The 22,246-nt window shown below is 37.9% G+C and overlaps 1 protein-coding gene across 1 annotated transcript in view; it reads right to left on the bottom strand.

Moving 5' to 3' along the window:
* Positions 1 to 20,523, bottom strand: part of LMAN1 (lectin, mannose binding 1) — a 33,453-nt gene extending 12,930 nt beyond the window's left edge. Inside the window, exons 1-11 of the mRNA XM_017890501.1 lie at positions 20,146 to 20,523; positions 16,777 to 16,931; positions 16,586 to 16,693; position 16,536; positions 15,794 to 15,854; positions 14,480 to 14,579; positions 10,573 to 10,696; positions 8,979 to 9,037; positions 7,788 to 7,920; positions 643 to 836; positions 440 to 510 (exon numbers count right to left, since the gene is read on the bottom strand). Coding sequence (XP_017745990.1) covers positions 440 to 510; positions 643 to 836; positions 7,788 to 7,920; positions 8,979 to 9,037; positions 10,573 to 10,696; positions 14,480 to 14,579; positions 15,794 to 15,854; position 16,536; positions 16,586 to 16,693; positions 16,777 to 16,931; positions 20,146 to 20,359 — 1,220 coding nt within the window. The 5' untranslated portion in view covers positions 20,360 to 20,523. The remainder of the gene's footprint in view (positions 1 to 439; positions 511 to 642; positions 837 to 7,787; positions 7,921 to 8,978; positions 9,038 to 10,572; positions 10,697 to 14,479; positions 14,580 to 15,793; positions 15,855 to 16,535; positions 16,537 to 16,585; positions 16,694 to 16,776; positions 16,932 to 20,145) is intronic.
* Between the last annotated feature and the right edge of the window lie 1,723 nt (positions 20,524 to 22,246).

Raw genomic sequence — 22,246 nt, 5'->3', positions numbered from 1 at the left:
AAAAAAAAGGTTTCATTCCATCAAAAAGAAGTTCCTGCATGGGTCTCCTTCTATTACAGTCTTACAATGCTACACATATTTATTCCCCTAGTACTTTTCATAAAATTGTTATATATTACTTCATATTCTTTTTATATTTTATAAATACAAGAACACACCTGGCTCTGTCAAGTAACTGACAAATCTCCTATTTTTTTAAAAGATGCTAAAACCATTTTTTGTTTTCCAGCTCTGAACAATTAAAAACTTTAGACATGCTTGCAGTTTTTAAATATTAAAAGTTGCTGTATTTATGGTCCCCTATTTGTAAAATGAATCTAGAACAGGATTCTTACCCTCATGCAGAAATCTTACAATATACAGTGCTTGCACACCTAAAGTCACAAATTTAGGATAAAAAAATCACATTAACACACAGACACTACTTTTACATACTTACTTCATTTCATTTACTTGTCTCAGAATCTCATGCTGAGTTTTTACAACAGTATCCAGTTCTTGTTGAGAGATCTGGAGGAAGAAACAATGACGAGCAAGCTGAATAATCCACATTCTGTGAGCACATAGTACAGTAGCCCTTCTTCTTTACTTCCCTTCCAGCAAAGGGTAAATGAGGTACATCTGCATATTCTGCAAGCCCACCTGCCCATGCTGCCCAGGCATTCCTGCTCCTCTTTTAGAGATTTCCTCTGTTAAGGAAGAAACATATCTTCTCTGTTCATCAAGAATCATATCTAACTGCCGGTTCAGCTGCTTGATTTCAAGATGAATACGATTTTGTCCTTCAAAGACTTGTCTTAGCTCTCGATCTCCTACACTCTCAAATATTTCCTCCGCTGAAAAGGAAATAAATAAAAATGATCAGCCACCTACACATACGTAATTTTCAAAATACCATAAGTGACCAAAGTGCCAACATACAGCAAAATTAGAACATAATCATCAGAGTGGTACAATCTCCCAAACAGAAAACATGCGGATAATTGATTTAATAATGATTAAATTATTTGTTTTCTGCCATTTCAGGTGATTGAACACTTATTATAAATTGGGTTTACATTATTTAAAAATAATTTTTCTTGGAAAATCTCAGGAGGGATCAAAATGGCTAACCAGATGCCGGTAGTATGTGCCTCCTCCATGGAGAAAAACCAGAGTAGTAAGTAGATACTTGCATTTCAAATAGATTGCCTAGGAGAGAATGCTAGGACTCATCAGAAATAGGAAGCACCAAAATAAGTAAGGAGAGAGTTTGAGGCAGCTTGCCCAGCCAGGCAGGAGCTGACTGAGCACCAGAAGAGGCTTCTAGATGATGGGAAACAGTAAGAGAGAAAACCTCAGGGCCCTGCAGTCCAAAACGGGCTTTTATGATCCTGGCTACAGAAGAAACCCTTGACCCACTAAGGCCTTGGGCTGGACATATGGAACTGCCTAAATACGGCACAGAGATGTTGCTCCATAAAGGGAGACCACATGGAATCCCACAGGCATTCGAGCCTAGAACAGCTCCAGTTGGGCACTACTGCTGATAGCCTAGATACCGGGGATCTACAGACATGGCTGCAGCCACTGCAATGTTCCAAGTAGAGAAGGGGGGGACACTGGTCACTCCTATGCAACCCTAGTAAGGTCCCTACTGCCTTGCTGAAGTGTGCTGCTGATACTGAGACATGAGCAGACGGCACTTCCCACAGCTTCTTGTCCATGCTGCTTGCCTGGGAGGGACCCTACCCTCTCTGCTCCCAGACCCAAGGTGAAATATTGAGAGTTTAATGGAAGGTTGTGCTCCACCCTCAGGCTATGTTTGGGCTGACAAGGCTGTAGCTACCACCTGGCCAAGGAGAGAGAGGGAAACTAGGCTCTTCTATGCATATCTAGGACAATATCCACTGCCTTGCAAGGGACTCTTGTGAAACAGATGTGGGCAGACTGCACTCCTTACAGTTTCTTGCTCATGACACCTGCCTAGGAGGGGCCCTGCTCTCCCTGGTCCCAGGCACAAAGCACAATTTTGAGAGTTTCATGCTGAACTGTGCCCTGCCCTTAGTCCGAGTTCAAGTTGATATGGCAGCAGTTGTTGCCTGGCTAAGGAGAAAAACTAAGAAAATAATTGATGAAAGTTTCCCAAGTCTAGCAAAAAAGTTAGATGTCTAGATACAGGAGGCTCAGCAATCCCCAGAAAATATATTACAAAAGGATTTCACTACAGCATATTATATTCAGAATGTCTAAAGTCAATGTGAAATAATTCCAAAATTAGCAAGAGAAAAGTACTTAGTCACTTGTAATGGAAATTCCATCAGATTAACAGCAGACTTTTCAGCAGAAACCTTACAGGTCAGAAAGGAATAGGCATTCCCAAAGTGCTAATAAAAAGAAAACTGTCAGCCAAGAATTTTATATCCTGCCAGAATCAGCTTCATAAATGAAGAAAAAATAAAGCCTTTTCCAGACAAGCAAATGCTGGGGAAATTTGTCATTACTAGACCAGCATGACAGGAAATGCTCAAAGCGGTCTTAAACATGGAAACAAAAGGTCAATATTCACCATGATAAAAAGAGAAATATAAAATAAAAGTTCTTATAAAACAATCACACGGGAGGAAGATGTAGGAATCAAATGGCAACATGACAGAATTTCATCAAATGACAACGACAAAGATGGAAAAGAAGAAAGGAACAAAGAATTTATAAGACAACTTGAAAATAATGAACAATATGACAGGAACAAAGCCTCCTATATCAATATTAACCTTGAATGTAGATGGATTAAATGTTCCACTAAAAGATACAGATTGGCAGAATGGATTAAAATACATGGCACAACTATATAGTGCCTACAAGAAACTTACCTTATCCATAAAAACACACATAGACTGAAAGTAAAGAGGCGGAGAAAGATAGTCCAAGCAAATAGAAACCAAAAGTGAGCAGGAGTAGCTATACTTATATGAGATAAATCAGACTTCAAAAAGAAAAGACAAAGGTTATTATATAATGATAAAGGGATCAATTCAGCAAGAGAATATAACAATCCTAATTTATATGCACCTAACATTAGAGCATCAAAATTCAGAAAATTATTACTAGACCCAAAGAAAAAGAAAGACAGTAATACAATAATAGTGGGAGAATTTAACACCACACACACAACACTAGATAGATCGAGACAGAAAAATAACAAAGAAACATTGGGCTTAAATTGGACTTTAGACCAAATGGACTTAGACATTTACAGAACTTTCTATAATAACTATGGAATATAAATTCTTTTCACCAGCACACAGAAGACTCCCCAACACAGACTACATATTAGGCCACAAAATAAGTCTTAGCAAATTTTGAAAATCAGAATCGTATCAAGTGTCTTAGACCACAATGGAGTGAATCTAGAATTCAATACTAAGAGGAACTTCAGAAACTAAACACATGGAAATTAAACAGCATGCTCCTGAACATTCACTTTCTCAATGAAGAAATTAAGACATAAATGTAAAAATTTCTTGAAATGAATGAAAATGGAAAACAACACACCAAAACAGCAAAAGCAGTGTGAAGAGGGCAGTTTACAGCATTAAATGCCTACATCAAAAAGTGGAAAGATCAAAACAATCTAACATTATACCTCAGGAAACTAGAAAACCAAGAACAAACTAAACCCAAAGTTAGCAGAAGAAAATAAATAACAAAGATTAGGGCAATGCTAAATGAAAGAGACAAAGAAATTAATAAAGGATCAACAAAACAAAAAGCTGGTTCCTTGAAAACACAGACAAAATTAATAAACCACTAGCTAGACTAAGCAAGAAAAGGGAGACGATCCAAATAAACACAATCAGAAGAAAAGGAGACATTACAACAGATTCCACAAATATACAAAAGATCATCAGAAATTATTTGAACAACTATACGCTCACAAACTAGCAAACATAGAGGAAATGGGTAAGTTCCTGGAAACATACGACTTTCTGAGATCGAAACAGGAAGAAACAGAACTCCTGAACAGACCAATAATGAGTAGCAAGACTGAAGCAGTAGTAAAAAAAAAACAAAACTTAATAGCCAGGACTAGATGGATTTATAGCTGAATTCTATCAAACATATCAAGAAAAACCAATTCTCCTGAAATTATTCCAAAACTTTGAGAATTCTCCCTAACTCATTCTAAGAAGGCGGTATCACCCTGATACCAAAACCAGATAAGGACACAAAAAATAGAAAACTACAGACCAATATCCCTGATGAACAAAGATGCAAAAATCCTCAACAGAATACCAGCAAAACGAATCCTACAGCACATCAAAAAGATAATACAGCATGATCAGGTGGGATTTATCCGAGGGATGCAAGGAGGGTTCAATAATACAAAAAATCTATATATATGATACACCACATAAACAGAATTAAGAACAAAAAACATGATCATTTCAACAGACTTAGAAAGGGCATTCAGTAAAAGTCATCATCCCTTCATGATAAAAATCCCCAATGAACATACCTCAACATAATAAAGGCCACATATGACAAACCCACAGCCAACATCACACTTAACAGGGAAAAGTTGAAAACATTCCCTTTAAGAACTGGGACAAGATAAGGATGCCCACTTTTATCACTTTTATGTGTAAAAACATAATACTAGAAGTCTTCACCAGAGCAATCAGGGAAGAGAAGAAAATAAAAGGCATTCAAACTGGAAATGAGAAAGTAACATTATCCCTGTTCGCTAATGATATGATCTTTTATCTAAAAAACCCTAATGACTTCACCAAAAAAACTCTTAGATTTGATAAAGGAATTCAGTAATGTTTTAAGATAAAAAAATTAATGTATAGAAATCAGTAGCATTTTCATATACTGTTAATGATCTAGCCAAGGACAAAATCAAGAAGGCAATTCCATCTACAACAGCTGAAAGAAAAATAAAACACCTAGACATATATTTAACCAAGGAGGGGAAAGCTCTCTATAAGCAGAACTTCAAAACAACAATAAGAGAAATGGTAGATGACACAAACAAATGGAAAAGCATCCCATGCTCATGAATTGGAAGAAATCAATATTGTTAAAAGGACCATAATGCCCAAAGCCATCTACTAGTTCTAGACACTCCCTATCAAATTACTAATGTCATTTTTCACAGAATTAGAAAAAAATTCCTAAAATTCATATGGAACAAAAAGGAGCCCAAATAGCCAAAGCAATGCTAAGCAAAAGGCATATACCTGGAGGCGTCATATTACCTGACTTCAAATTATACTACAAGGCTAAAGTAACCAAACCAGCACAATACTGGTATGAAAACAGACACATAAGTCAATGGAACAGAACAGAGGACCAAGAAATAAACCCACACACCTACAACCAACTGATCTTCAACAAAGTCAACAAAAATATACACTGGGGGAAAGACACCCTATTCAATAAACAGTGCTGAAAAAATTGAATAGCTATATATAGAAGAATGCAAGTGGACCCACACTTCTCACCATATGCAAAAATTAACTCAAGATGGATTAAAGATCTAAACACAACACCTGAAACTATACAAATCCTAAAAGAAAACTGAGGAAAGACTCTTCTGCATATTTGCCTAGGTAAAGAATTTAGACCAAGTCCTCAAAGGCAAACACAAGAAAAACAAAATAGACAAATGGGACTTAAAACTAAAAAGCTTCTACACAGCAAAAGAAACAATCAACACAGTAATCTAACCTACAGAACGGGATAAAATATTTGCAAACTATGCATCCAACGAAGGGCTAATATCCAGAATCTTCAAGGAACTCAAACAACTCAAGAGAAAAACAAAAAGCCCATTAAAAAACTGGGCAAAGAACATGAACAGACATTTTTCAAAAGAAGACACACAAGTGGCCAATAAATAAATGAAAAAATGCTCAACATCACTAATCATCAAAAAAATCCAAATTAAAACCACAATGAGATACTATCTTACACAAATCACAATGGCCATTACTAAAAAGTCAAAAGACAACAGATGTTGTCAAGGATGTGGAGAAAAGGGAATGCTTGTATGCTGTTGGTGGGAATGTAAATTAGTACAATCTTCACAGAAAACAGTATGGAGAATTCTCAAAGAACTAAAATTAGAATTACCGTTTGATCCAGCAATTCCACTACTCTACTGGGTATTTACCCAAAGGGAAAGAAATCATAAATTGTATCAAAAAGATACCTGCACTCATTCATTTATCACAGCCCTATTTACAACAGCAAAGATATGGAATCAACCTAAGTGTCCATCAACAGAGAACTTGATGAAGAAAATGTGGCATGTGTGCATATATATGTGTGTATATACTATAGACTACTACTCAGCCATAAAATAAGAATGAAATCATGTCTTTTGCAGCAACATGGATGGAACTGGAAGCCATTATCCCAAGTGAAGTGACTTAGAAAGTCAAATACCATATATTCTCACTTATAAGTGAAAGCTAAACAATGGGTACAAATGGACATATGGAGTAGAATAACGGACACTGGAAACTACAAAATGTGGAAGGGGAATGAAGGTTGAAAATTACCCACTGAGTACCATGTTCATTAGGGTGAGAGGTACACTAAATCCCCAAACTTCACCACTATGTGACACAAGCATATAAGAAATCTGCACTTGTACCCCCTAAATATATAAAAAGTTAAATAAAATAAAAATGGAAAAATATTTCTCTTTCATATGCACTGTGTGATTCTACTTATAGGAATAGGCAGAACTAATCTACAGTGATAACAATAAAAATAGTGATGGGCTCTGTGGAGAAGGTGGCTGACTTTAAGGAGGCATGAGGGAACTTTCTGGGATGATAAAAATGTTCTGTATACTGATCTGGGTGATGGTTAAATGGGTATACACATTTGTCAAAATTTACCAAATCATAGCTTTTCAAACACTACAGTCAGCTTCAGGATATACTCACAAATTGTATGTGATGATGTTTAAAACAAATTCAAAATAAGAATGACCTTTATGATTCATTTTTAAATTCATTAAGTCTGACTCATACTGTTGATCATTAAGAGAACTGCATACTACATAGAGTTCAAATGCTAGCCACAGCCTTTATTAAGTACACCTTTGATCCCTTATGCTGCCAGCGAACAATTCAGATAAAAAGCTAGCAGATAATATCAAGTCCCTCAATTTGGCCTTAAAATGTTTTCTTTTAGACATTAGCACACTCAAGTTCTTAATAACACTGGCTTAGACTAGTATTTTATAATTTTCATCTATACAGTCCAGGATTCTATTGAGTAGAATGGGGAGGAGAAGCAGGTATCATGTCACATTACTTTCATAACAGTTTTGATAGATTTTAAGGATTATCTCCACACTATAAGGTAAATACGTGTCACTAAAAGCAAAAACATAAACTTTTGATGATTTCATTCAAAAAATATTTACTGAACCTGAACTACTAGGTTAGCATTGTTCTGGACTTCTTTTTAGGCTTAGTGGACACAGCAGTGAATACAGCAAACAAAATCCCTGTCGTCAGGGAGCTTTGACTCTAGTGGTTCCATTCGTCCAAATAACCATGGTACTCTCTATTTCATACATGAGTAAGCCACATTCTCACTGGTAAAAATGCCAGTCTCCCGACTCTTAAAGTCTAAAGATTTGCTCCTGAATTGTTTCCAGAAATCACTTGGAATGTGCCTGTTCAGAGAGCACGGATGAGCCAGGCAACAGAGATTCAAGCGTCCATGATCATCAGCCCCAGCCCTGCTGCGGCACCCATGTCAGCTTCGCTACAACTCACCGGGCTGCCCTTGGAGGTCGGGGTGGCCCTTCTGGAATTCCTCCTTTTTTTTATCCAATTCTTGTTGAAAGTGCTCAAATTCCTCCTGATACTTTTCTTTTTCCTTTTCTGAAATTTCTTTATCTGGTGTGGGCTTTTTTTTGGAGTTTTGGAATAGATCATAAAAAAGATAAGAAAATCATTCAGATACCTCTATATATGTTATTTTTCTCATTTTAACTATTCTACCACTAGCTGAAAGGTTAACATAAAAATGTATTCCTTCTTAAATGATAGCAAATTTACCTACCCTCCCTCCCTCCCTCCTTTCTCTCTCTCTCTCTCTTTCTTTCTGAGACAGAGTCTCACTCTATCACCCAGGCTGGAGTGCAGAAGTGTGATCTCGGCTTGCTGCAACCTCTGCCTCCCAGGTTCAAGCAATTCTCTTTCCTCAGCTTCCCAAGTAGCTGGGACAACAGGTGCCTCCCGCCAGTCCCGGCTAATTTTTTTGTATTTTTTAGTAGAGACGGGGTTTCACTGTGTCATCCAGGCTGGTTTTGAACCCCTCAGTTCAGGAAATCCGCCCACCTCGGCCTCTCAAAGTGTTAGGATTATAGGCATGTGCCACTGCACTGGGTCCCCCCTTTTTTTCTTTTTTGAGATGGAGTCCTACTCTGTCACCCAGGCTGAAGTGCATTGTCTTCACCTCAGCTTACTGCAACCTCTCCCTCCCAGGTTCAAGCGATTCTCCAGCCTCAGCCTCTTGAGCAGCTGGAACTACAGGTGTGCACCACCATGCCCGGCTAATTTTGTATTTTTTAGTAGACACGGGGGTTTCACCATGTTGGTCAGGCTGGTCTCAAACTCCTGACCTCAGGTGATCTGCCCATCTCAGCCTCCCAAAGTGCTAGGATTACAGGCATGAGCCACTGCACCCAGCCTACTCTTGCCTCTAATAATAACCACTACCATTTACTGAACACTTGCTGTAAGTGCACTGTCTCAATCCTTCAGTATCCTGAGGTGGCCAGTACAAACAGCTCTGTTTTAGCAATTAAGAAATGAAGAGTTACAGAGGTTCAGTCACTTGCACAAGACCATACAGCAGTAACTGGTAGAAACGATCCAAACCGAAGTTAGTCTTCCCAAACATTCAGCTAAAAGGCAAAACCACTAAACTGATAAAGTTTTTGAAAAAATGCGTAAAATTACCGGCTCTTTTCCAGGTTCAGTCAACTGGAAAGTCAGAAAAGAAAGGACATCATGGTCATCTACAAATTAAAAAAAAAAGTCTGAAAAAGTTCCATAGGAGATTACTTTTATCATTGTAAATGTATTTTATCAATATTTACTGCTTTAAATAACAATAACCAGGGAGGGAATTAACAAAAATTAGCTCTAATTTGGTAAGGGCAATGGCACTCTGTGAGCTTAAAGACAAAAATTCACCTGATTTATATTAGAAATAATCCAAAACTCACTTTCTTAAACCCTGATTTAAAATACTAAATCAGAACATTTTGCAATGCTTAACATATAACAGATGTTTAATCAATGTCTGATAAGAAATGAACAAACAAATGAAGGGTCAAAAGAAGTCCAAACTCCTTATTCTGGTACCAAGATCCTCCATGGTTTCCCACACATCTCCTTCATGGACAACGTCCCAGACAAACGAGACAAAATCCTGGTCTCCACATACTGCCAGTACCTATATGTCTCTGAACCTTTCTTAGAGTGCATACCACTTTTTGTCTTACTTTCTTATTTGTTTCTCTCAAATGGAAGATATTAATAATTTTATCTTACCTAAAATGGTATCAAAAAATCAAATTCAAGCTGTTTAAGCCAAAAGCACCAGCTCAGCAAATCAAATCTCCTAACTCTTAACTAAAATACCAATCCTGGCTAGTCGCATCCACCAATCAAGAGCAATTAATATCAAGTGTACAGCAATCTTTATGCTTTGTACTGTTTTTATGGAACCTAGAGATGTAGACAGATTAAAAAGAAAACTACAATACTGTAGTGTAGATTAAGAAACTGTGTTATGTAATAGGGCACTGAACCTGGAGTCAGAAATCCAGGCTGAGTCCTGCCTGGGGCTGACCACTAATTGGCTATACTATCTTCAGAAATTTCTTTCACCTAAAATTTGGCAAGTTCTTCTAAAATATGGAAACATGATCTTCCCTCCCTTCTTCTCTGGGTTGTCTAGAACAATCCATGTATTTAAAAATATTTAAAACTACAATGTATCATATAAACATAAAATGGCATTGACATTGAATGGTAATTTGTCACCGTATGTGGAAAAAAATGGTAACTATGTTTTTGTTTAAAGTTTAGGCGCCAAATAACCTTTCCTTAGGTTGCCAAATTCATTTATATGTGATGTGACAATGATCAGGATCCTAAAACACTTGGCAATTAACCTTTTTGTGGATGTGACTAGCCAAGATTGCCATTTTAGTTAATTGTCATGTGGTCTGATCTGCAGCCTTTAAGCCTGCTGACTTTGATAGCCTTTACTTTAAATATATCTCCTTCACTATAAAATAGCACCCAAACTGATGCTCTAATTTACACACTTGTATACAGCCCCAGTTAACTGTACACCTACAGAACAATATAAGTAGAAAATAAGCAATCTCAACAGACCAAAAGACTGGCACAGCAGGCAATGGGAAGGTTCCAAACAGTCTTAAAAAGTTATTAGTATAAACAAGTCTACATATCCCTAATACACTATTCCCAATAAAACACAATTCACAAACTTTTAATATTATCAGACTGCAAGATTTACCTGCAAGACCTCCAGTTGCAGCAGATATTCCAAAATGCCCTTGTGCAGGGATAATCATATTTTCCACTTTGGCACAAAATTCATAATCATTTTTATCTGGTGTAAAGCCATTATTGATCATTACCTAGAAAGATATATCATAGCTACAGCTTTTACAAAAGACATTAGAAAATAAATTTCAATTAATCCATTTTATGACTAATACTATTCAATTTTATTTCATTAATTACAAAGGGTTATTTTAAATAATGTTTTTTACTTGGTGTCAATATACAATACATTTTACCTAAAAAAATTTTGCCCCACTATGTGTCAAAAGTTTAAAGAGAGAAAATCTGATAACTTTCTATGAAAACCTTTCTAAAATGGAGTATGGTTCGCCTTCTCTCAAGAAGACCTAGGGAGTCACCATTACTTTCTTGGAATGGTTCATGCAGTAGAGGGATCAGACTTGTTTTCAGATCCCGGTGACAGCTAAAACCAAGAGGTTAAATTTACAATTTTATCTGCTGCTGGTTGAAAATTAAATAGATTGTCTCAACAAGTAGTGAGCTCCTCTGAATGAAATTAGTGAGGTAACTGGACTGTCACAGGTTAGCAGAGAGCAAAAGTGACAGAAGTCACACTGACAAGGCAGAGAAGGAAAAAACTAAAAAGATGTATGTTTCTACTCTGCAAAATGTATATTTGAAGGAATGACCCTAAATTTCTTGGCAGAATCTTAGAATCCTAGGCAAGCACTGGACCACCTGACACATGAATGCTTTTCTCATTATCCCAGTCAAGCAGTGGTTCAGCTTCTTCAATACATTTCACTTCTAATAACCCTCTCACAAGTCCCACCCTAAACAACAGTCACTGAGGTTCAGGGTGAATGCAGAGGGAGTAGGCCCATGGCACCAGAGTAAGGTCACTTGTGTCATTACTTCTAGAGTCAAAATTTTGTCAGAGACTTCAGATTCAGTCACAGAGGCAAAATGTTATAGTATTCTGTTCAAATTTTCAGCAAGAGAATAAAATCTGTCAATATGAAGAGTTACTCTCTATATACTGTAGGATGGAAATGTGAACTAAAAAGTAGTTTAAAATAATTAATTTTAAAAGATCATTTAGAATTTGGTTCATATTAATATTTGTTTCCTCTGTTTAGTAATATTCCTATTTCATTTTACATCATTTACAACTGGTCCTCCACCACAGAGCCTTTTAAATTAGAATCAACAATCAGGAAGTTATTTGCCTTTGTCGTAAAAAGACTGTGGGTTATTACATTCAAATTACAATATTAAAATCCTCCAATTGTTCAGTATATTTCTCCTTGATTTCTAACAAACTGAAAATCCATCAGAAGGCTTCATTGTCTAGTTCCATTTTTTTTTTTTTAAAGGACGTAATACATTTCATTCTACTCTGAGTTAGCAGGAATGTTAGGAAGGACTGTAACTGAAAGCCGTACAAACTGTCTGCTGATTAATACTTCTTTATGAATCATCAATAACCTTGCTTATTCACCTTATGGTTTCGAACCATTGTTAAAGACTATACTTGCAATATTGAAGATCTCTTGCTTTGACTGTGTCTCCCCCACCAACAGCACTTATTGCTTCCAACCTCCTCTTACTTTGTTTTCCTCTCCAATGTGAAAACAACTGGGACAAGCTAGGGTGAAAGTACTCATTAAAATAAACACTTCTTGAGTACTTAACATGGGTACAATATTAGGAACTAGAAGAAATACAGGATATAATGCCTATTGTAAGACGTTTACAATCATATTGATAAGAAGAGACATACATATAGTTAATAAGCAAGTCAATACAACACATCTCAAGGCCAAATAAGCATTAGAGAAAAAAAATAAGAGTTTAGGAGACACAGATCATTATGAGCTGTTTAGGAAATCTAATGGAAAAGGGATCCGAATTTGTGTGCTCAAAGCTGAGTATGACTTTACCAAGTAGAAAGAAAAGGAATTACTACCAGACTGAGCAAATGCACAGAGGCGAGAACCAATAAGTAGCAGTCAGGTGTCCAGCCAGTCTCTTCAAAACGTGCACTTGAAAACACTAGCTCCATGATCACTCAAAGACATTAGGTGAAAACACTAGCTCCAAGATCACTCATAGATATTAGGTGAAAACACTAGCTCCATGATCACTCATAGATATTAGGTGAAAACACTAGCTCCATGATCACTCATAGATATTAGGTGAAAACACTAGCTCCATGACTACTCATAGATATTAGGTGAAAAAGAATTCCATAGTTAAGTCAGTCTGGGAAACGTGAGGTTTAATAAAGGTTTCTTTATCCCTTCTTTATAAAGGATCCCTCATAAAGAAATCTTTACTGTACTAATATGCAGAGTAGTGCCCAATCTCATCCAATTGTGGAACCCTTTTTGGTGAGCACATTTTGCAAGGTTATTGTTCTGGAGTGCTGCCAGGGCTCACAGTCTCACGGTGTTGGGTCACATGGGCAGTCTGCACCCACCATGCTTGATGTCTGGGCTTTGCCACATGCAGGTAAGCAAGACTTACTGATGACTCTAATGAAACTGTACAGGGTGAATAATTACAGTGGAATTAAAACCCAAGTTAATCATAATAGACTGAATACTTGCTCTATTCTAAGATCTCTAAATTAGCTTAGAATTAAGACTGAACCAATATAGTTTTCCAAAGAACTAATCTCAGAGTTTTAGACCCAGGAGTGTAAGGCTAAGCTCATGATTTAGGTGAAAGAAAAATTCATACACTCTATTTTTTTGCTTTTCAGTATTATATAACCAGGTATTGATGGCATCTTTAAAAAGCAAAGTTTACAAGGCATAGTGATCTTAGTTATCATAATTACCAGTCAGATATATCCACCTATATATTACCCTAACCTCAATTTATCTACAACTAAACTCATTAACAACCCTCTGATTTCCCATTCTTCCCCCAAACAGATAAAACACAAACAAATGTGCTGCTTCTTTGCTAGTAAATAGTACCAATTAGCTGTCCAACTGGCTAGATTCAGGAACTATCCTTGACTCAACAACTGTGTTCACCCCCAACCCCAAGAAAACAGGTACTAAGAATACTGGGACCTAAGTCATCTTTCTAAATCGCAAATCTGATCATTTCACTTCCTGCTTAAAACCCTTTAAACGTTTTTAAAAGTTTCTTATAGGATAAACTACAGGAAGTTGTGCAAGGCCTGTTACTGCCAACCTTTCAACCTCACTGCTCACTGATCTCTTCTATCTCCCAGCCATACCAAACTACATGCCTTTCCAAAATATTTCAAGTTCTCTCAAGTGCCTGTGCCTGCTTTCTATGCTTGGAGTACACCCACTCACTTGCGCGCGCGCGCACACACACACACCTTCTTCCCCCTACCCAGGAACTTCCTGATCTCCTTGTATGGCACAGCTCAACTCTGAGAAAATGTTCCTGCCCTTCCCGACCTCCACCTGGCGGTTACAGGATTCTAACCACAGGACCGCCTGACAGTGTCTGCAACGTAGCATTTATCACACAGCATAGGAATGCTACATATGTGTGTCCTCTGTTAGGCTGTAAGCTCTCTGGGGAGAAAGTCTGTCTGTCTTACTCATATTTATATCCTGAAGGCTTGGAGATTATCTATCTATCGATTGATCTATCGATCGATCGATCGATAAATGTATCTCTCACATGTGCTATACAGTAGGGTGCTTAAACATTTACTGACTAAATGGAAACCTACCATCAGGGGTTTACAACAGATGACCACTCTTCTGCTCTCTTAGAGTAACAATGATGAGTATGTAAGCAATATCCAAATTTAAGTGCATTTAATTTCTATCAAAAATTCAACATGGAAAGTCATACTATAACACTGTTTATTTGATTCTCTCTAAATAAATGTTACTTACTGTCAATGTTTTCTGGTAATAGATAATCTTTGCTCGGACAGGATACGGTTTATTACGAAAGTCCCTCTGGCAACTTGCTAAAGCTTGACTAGCACCATCACTATAGTATAAGAGAAACGAAAACGAAGAAGACACTCAGCTTTTCAATATTTAAAAATTCAGGAAGATTAAAATAATATCAAGTTATGAAAAAGTCTTGAGTTATTTTATTTTATTTACTCAAAAGACTACATGAGACTAAGGCAGTGAATCTCTACCCTAGGGCAAAAACATGAATCACCCACTGGGCTTTTAACACGCAGATTCCACTCCAAATCAACGGAAGCAGAATCAAAAGGAGGTGGCCTAGGCACCTCCATTTTAAATAGTTCATAGGGAGTTATGATGAACTACCAGGGCTGAAACTCACTAAGGCAGAAAAACAGTATGGATAAGTCATCTTTCTTACAGTTCGCTGGCTAAAAGCTATTTCCTATACAACAAACACGTGAAAATAAAAAATGTACATACCTAATTTATATACATTATAAATATACAGTCATCCTTCAGCATCCACAGGGCATTGGTTCCAGGACCCCTGTGGATACCAAAATCCTCAGATGCTGAAGTCCCTTATATAAAATGGCATAGTATTTACATATAATTTGCGCACATCCTCGTGTATACTTTAAATCATCTCTAGATTACTTATCACACCTAATACGATGTAAATGCTCTGTCAATAGTTGTTATATTGTATTTTAAAATTTGTAATCTTGTTGCATATACAAAATAATTTGTATTATTTTTGATCTGCAGTTGGTTGAATCCAGATACGGAACACATAAATACAGAGGGTTGACTTAGAACACTTAGAATCTCTGCAAACCACTGAGTCTTTAAATAATGCAATACTGAAGTTAAGTAAGATGGCATAAATTGCTTAATCATCAGCCTTAATAATCAAGGCTCAACTTTATTTTTTAAAGATCCCTTTTAATGAAGACAAAAATGCATGATCAGTGGCATCAATGAGAGCCAGGAACAGTCTATAAACTTTCAAAAGTATAATATCAAATAAGTTTCAAAGGTATAATATTAAATAATTTGAGGTTAAATTAAAAACATATACTATATTTGAATCTGAGATGGTCCACAGATAGAACTTTAGAACACAACCAAATAAAATAAAACCTTTCTACCAAGTTACAAAATATGTCTCAAGAAAAAGGAATATTTTTTCATTTGGAAAGTGTTCAGATTTGAAACAATATATTTCATAAGGATTCCAAAAAGAAGCTGAAATCAGGAGTAACGTAAAAAATACACACTCACTTTTGATGGTCATAATGGATTTGTCCATTGTTGCCTATAATTACTATAGCAGGATTATTTTCTAAAATAAAGAAAACATATTTTAAAATGTCTTTAATCAAAGCATTCTACATCATTCTTGATGTACTATGAAGTGACTTACATATCTAAGATTGTAGGACTCAAATTTTTAAAATAACCTGGCCTTGGCACTCAAGGAATTACTAAAGTTCTTTAAATTGCTAACAATTACCCCTGAAAATTAATAGAGAAACAACCAGCTCATGGGAAGATCATCAACCTTAAGGCTGCTAAGCCACAAGCTAATGTTTCCAATATGTAAGTACATTTTGATCTTAACTGTTTTAGGAGAGATCATCAGAAAAATAGGCCCAATCAAAAACAATGATTAACATATGACCAGATATGAATATGTGAGCTAGCAATAGTCATGCATTTGGATGTTCTTATGTAAATAAACTGGTAAGAGTCTTCTAAGCACTACTGTTTTCCCCACCTACGTCTACAGATTTGTATTCATCCATTAAATAGGACCATGGGAGCAAGGGTCACTGCAAAGTTGAGACTGAGGGCTCTAGTATGCCCTCAAGCTGATGTACAAAAAATCATGCACATGTAAATTAAACTGATAAATTTCCAGCTATATAAAGACTAATTATCATATTTACCATATAGCTTGGGGAGTTCTGTACTATGAAACTGATGAAAACATTAAATAAGCTATTATTTCTCACAGCCTAACTCTGTTGGTAGACATATTAAAGTGGGTAACAGTCCTGAAAATAAATATACCTTTCCATCATTGTCAAAAGAATCAAAAAATATTCCAACACCATTCCACAGATCAGCTGATCCAAACACAGGGCCCTCCAAGCCTTGATTTTCTGTATACCAAATTGCCTGAAAATATATAATAGGGAACAGTTAGAGGCTAGTGGTATATGCATTTATATACATTTTCTAAGTTAAAGAAATGATCATACTAGGCCATCAGCTCCAATTCGACCTCTTCCGGTCACTCGAAATGTCACCTCAACTTCCCAGTTCTCAAAGGCTGCTTTTGCCTTTGTCCACACTGAGCCTCTTTGGCTTTTTAAAGATGGTGCCACTCGAATTTGATCTGAACTTGGAATAGCATCTAGAACAGAAATCAGGGAAGAAAAGCTATAAGTTATAATTAGGTAAAACTCAATGAATCATTTCCAAACTGCTAAATATACCTACAGAGACTTAGTAACCTGTACAATAATTATTAGGAAAAAATTTCATTTAACAGCTTCAACTTTAAAAGTTTAGGGCTAACACCTCCCTTATAAAAATAAATACATAAAGCTACACTCATACACTACAAATTCCAGGGACAGTGGGTGGGAGAAAGGGAATTATGACTTTAAGGCAAACTACCTGATTCTCATAATATTCTTTTTTAAACCTTAAAAATTTGTACTTTTAAAAAAGCTGCAATGTATTTTACTAGTTTACAAAGGTTAGAAAGCTCAAACAGCGTGAAGAGATCATACCACTAGGAATCAAAAGACTTGTTCCTAGTCTCAGTTCAGCTGTGTGACTTTGAGCAAACAATTCTCTTACTCTCTTGGGTTCACCATATGTTTACCTGTAAAACGAAGGAGCTAGGCTCAATCACTTCCACAAACACCCTAAAAGTTATATGCAAAATACTGTACTTATATACATTCTTCCATGGAGAGGGTCAACTGAACTTCAATAAGCAATTCTTCAGCAGATTCTCAGAGAAAATAGTGATCCCTAAAACGGTGGTTTACCTCTCCAGGCTAGGTTCAAGCCCCAGCTCTACTACTTACTAGCTGTTTGATCTGCAGGCAAGTTACTCCATTTCTTGAACAGCCTCATAAGTATTTAAGTGCCTATGTAAGTAGCTTTAAATGTTTCAATAAATGTTAGCTATTTCTCCTATTATTAGACTAGGTAATTACTAAAGGCCTATCAGACTTAAAATTTGAACAATTCTAGCTCTCAGATATTAACTAATTCTGAAACTCATGCTGGGAAATACAACAACTGTAACTGTAATATCACTTTATAGGTAGAAAAAAATTGACCAGAAGGAAAGCTGAGATACTTTAGTAGGATCAGTCACTGTTTGCTCACCATTACTTTCAAACATTCAAAGGATGGGGGTGTGGCCATCATGGAAAGAGACTGAACACAGAATCAGAAGACCTAGATTTGAGTTCAACTTCACTGACACTTACTACTTATGTATCCTTTTTCAAAAACCTTAACCTTTCGGAATATCAGTTTTTCATCTATAAAACAGATAACACCCGCCTTGCCTACTAAGGATCAAATCAGAGAATGAAAGTGAAAGAGCTCTGAGAGCTATAAAGGGTTACAAATTATCATTTTTTGCCCTTATGGTCCTAAGGATGTGTACTAAACGAACATTCAAGGTAAGAAAGAGAAACACCATAGATTTGGTCTTAACTTGGGGTTGAAGGTAAAGGGCTGTGTTTAAACTAGATCTTAAATTTCTCTACTTTTAAGCTTTTTGAAGTAACAAATTGCAGAGCAAAATGAAAAGAACAAAATGATCAATGTAGTTACAGTGAGGCTTATGTAAAAACTACAGTGACAGTGAAAGCAAGGGATGTCCATAGCAGGGATTCCCAAAGCCAGTAGCCAGATAAATCATGGCTAAAATACTAATACTTTGTTTCAAATTCATTCGAGCCACACAGCTTTAATTTACTGGTACATTATCTTGACATTTCTGCAGCAGAATAGATTAGCTGGTTATGGCTCTGTAAAGGAAGTCAAGGTAACTCATTTGACTAATTGATTAACATTCCTAATTGGCTAATGTAGTGTATGTGAGAGAAAAAGCAAAGGGATAGAAGAACAGGCAGGCAATGGAGACGTGTAGAAGTGAAAATCCGTGAACAAATCTATCAACACTACTGAATAATTCATCATCATTCCACAAACAGAAACAAAAACTCCAAAAACTTGTGTTTGATAACATTTGCATCACCTTTGTGTATCAAGAATAGAGATACCTTGGTAACAAATGCCCAGTAATACACCCTTGCGGCATGGGCACATAATAAATGACTGCTGAGTAACAAAATAACTGCACTCTACTTAAACTACTTAATGACTTGGTCATTAAGTCAAATTGAAATCTGTACCTTTTAATTATACATTAATTTGAGAGAAACAGCTCTTCCTAAAAGGGTGCTTCCTATTCAGTAATTACTTTCTAGAAATGAAACATTTTGTTTCAAGCACCGGATAATCTAAAATGATGTATAGAAACCTTATTATACAAAAGATTACTTAATCACACACAAAGATAGAATTCAAACTGCCAGAGCTCCTCATCTCATACAAAGGCATTTGCCATTTGTTCAAAGGGTATATCTGATGGTCACTGAACAGAGCTTATGTCACGCCAAGTGCTACGATTGACTCCTTAGTCAGCAGTGACACATCAGCACTAAAAAGTGCAGATATGTTTCCTTCCACATAAGTAAATGCTCTAGCAAGGCTCTCTTAGCTACAAGAGTGCCAAACACTGACAGTGAATAAAATATGAACCCAAGAGATTATTTCAATGCTTCCAATTCTTTTAAAGGGCTGAAAATGTAATGCTATTCTTAGTCTCAGGTTCAGAATCAATCCCTAAAAATACATCCCTTCTCCTAAAAAGTTACATAATGTGCTACTACAGGAGAAAAGATCAAAGACCACACCGAGTCACTGAGAGGAAAATGTGTAGTTCCAACAGTGTAAAAATGTCTTCTGACATACAAAGACTTAAAAATTACTCTAATACCAATATATGCCATCTCAGGAGCCGTCAGTGGGCATGGGGTTCAAGCGAAGCATTAACCATTGCTAACACCGGAGAAAAGAAAGAGCGGATGGGGGGCGGGGGAGGGGAGCGGGAAAGGAAGTAAGGGGGCTTCTAGAACACGTCTCAGGTTAGGATGACCGGGGGTAGTGCACATTTCTCGAGAACTAGAGACGTGGCGTTGTGAAACATGATACCTAGAAGCGAGTTTGAGTGCTAGGAAGTGTAAGAGGTAACCAAACACCTCTAGATCAAACGGAAAGTACCCACGAGATCAAAGAAGGGAAGACAGCAGGCGGGAGGGAGAGAACAGAATGGGTGAGGAAAAGACTCGGGGAAAAGCGGAGGGAACCTGGGACCCGGCGGAGGGGATGCCAAGAGGGTCCCCTCCACAGCGCATATGGTGTGCAGCGGCTGGAACGGGAACCTCAGCACACCAGTGTCGCCGCGGATGAAAGGCGAAGAGGCGGCGGAAGGCGGGGAGGGACCCGGCCCCCATCCCTCTGCCTCGGCTTACTCCCCGCGTGGGCCCAGAAGGGCACGGTCCCGTCGCTCTGCACCAGGTGCGGCCCCTTGAAGCTGTATTTGTACTCGAATCGGCGATGTGGCAACCCGGCCGCGGGGTCTCCTCCCATGCCGTCGCCCCCGACGAAGCGACTCAGTGACAGCAGCAAGGCGCAGAACAGCGGCCGAACTCTGGCCTGGAGACCCCTTCGCCTGGATCCCGCCATCTTGGATTCTGGGACGCGGAGGAGGGCGGGAGAGGGAGGGGCGCGGATGGCCGCGGATGGCCAACAGGGCGCTCGCTGATTGGTGGAGCCCGGGGGACCCCCAAGGGCAAGGGGTGAGCCCCGCCCCCGGCCTCCGGTTTCCGCGCGGCCGCAAGGCCAGGAGCAACTGTGGGCGGGGCCACGCGCAGGGGGTGGGTCTGGGGCGGTGCGGTCCTTAGTCCCCGCCTACCTTCCCCGGGGGCGGGGAGAGGACTTCAACCTTCCCTTCCAGCTCCGCAGAGTGTGCGGGAGGCGCCGATGGGTCTTTACCTGCAGGGAGCTTTCTCTGGCTTCTTAGACTATCTGGGAGCAGGAATTGGCTAGCCCTAAGACTTGTGGACCCAGCCTGTACAAAACCTTTTCAGTATATTAGAAGAAAGACGCTCCTTTTGATGTGACATCAGTTTTTCAGTGGCACAATCCCGAATGCTTACGGTCCCAGCCCACTGAGCTCCACCAACCTGTGTTAGAGCATTTCAAACTAGGACCCACGGGGTTTGTAGGATGCCTTAGGATTTATGAATTGGCGTCGGAAAGAGGGTTTCTGTGAATTTGTCAGCTAACCTTTACATCTCAAAATTTAATTCCAAGAGCTTTCCAAATTTTGAAACCATGGCAATAGTGCATTCAAATGAAACTGAGTTTGGTTTGGTTTTGGTGAGAGGGATAATGTGCTGTGGACCCAGGCGTCTGTAGAACCTGGACATTTGAGATAGGATCGGTCTTCCACTCAGTGAATACGTTCTGTATTTTAAAGGGGACCCTTCTTTCCTTTGCTTAGGAAAATATATCGTCAAAATATTCATGGTCAAAGTTTTGTTTTCAAAATGTGTCCTGGTGAGTTTTTCAAGTCCAAGAAACAGCAGTATGATTTATATTGTTTTTACACATGGCTCTTTATTTCACTAGCTCTGTTCGTGTGGGCTACATGAACGCCATACCAGCCCTAGGGACTAAATACCCATATTACTTAAACTTATTTTTCATTAATTTCCCAGTTTTCCATCTTCAGACTTATGGACCATTACTGTTAAATCTCTTTCTAATGCTCAAATAAAACCTTCAAGTTGAATATGGATTTAAGGCTTTCTACCTGCTAGTCTCGATATGTAATTTAAATGAAAGTACAACACTTACTGCTATCTCAGCAGCAGCAGTAACAAATATTTATCCACTGCATATTGTATGTGGGTCATTGCCCTGGACTCTCCGGGGTTTTAAACCCATAGGATTTAATCATTTTCTTTTCTTTGGTTCTCTCATTGCTCTGTCAACCAGCTCTATGCCTTGCACAGAGTAAAGAATCCGTGAATATTTGTTAAACATTAATGTTAATAAAAATGGCAAACACTGAGTGCTTTCTGTGTGTCAGTAACTGCACTAAGCTTTCAACGTAAGTTAACTTACGGAATGCTGACAGCAGCCCTCTAAGGTAGATGCCATTAATATTTCCATTTACAGATGAGGAAACAAGCATAGAAAGATTAAATAATTTGCCCAGTGTCACATAGTAAGTGGCAGAGATAGGTTTCAATTCCAGCCATTCTATCATTAAAACCTTCAATCTTAAGAACCATTTTATGTTAAACATTATGTATATTAAGTATTTTCTAATTCATTACTCACAGTTTGGACTCACGAGAGACCGGAATTTCAAGCATAATACAAGTAAATATTTGTAATTTTGCACTATGTGCGTGAGCGTTTTTTTTTTTTTTTTTTTTTTTTTTTTTGATGCGGAGTCTCGCTCTGTCACCAGGCTGGGGGGCAGTGGCGTTATCTCGGCTCACTACAAGCTCCGCCTCACGCCATTCTCCTACCTCAGCCTCCCAAGTAGCTGGGACTACA

This window comes from Rhinopithecus bieti, unplaced genomic scaffold (assembly GCF_001698545.2).
Source record: "Rhinopithecus bieti isolate Rb0 unplaced genomic scaffold, ASM169854v2 scaffold_17861, whole genome shotgun sequence".
Taxonomy (NCBI): domain Eukaryota; kingdom Metazoa; phylum Chordata; class Mammalia; order Primates; family Cercopithecidae; genus Rhinopithecus; species Rhinopithecus bieti.
Note: the sequence above shows the minus strand (reverse complement) of the source record. Positions and strands in the feature narration are given on the sequence as shown.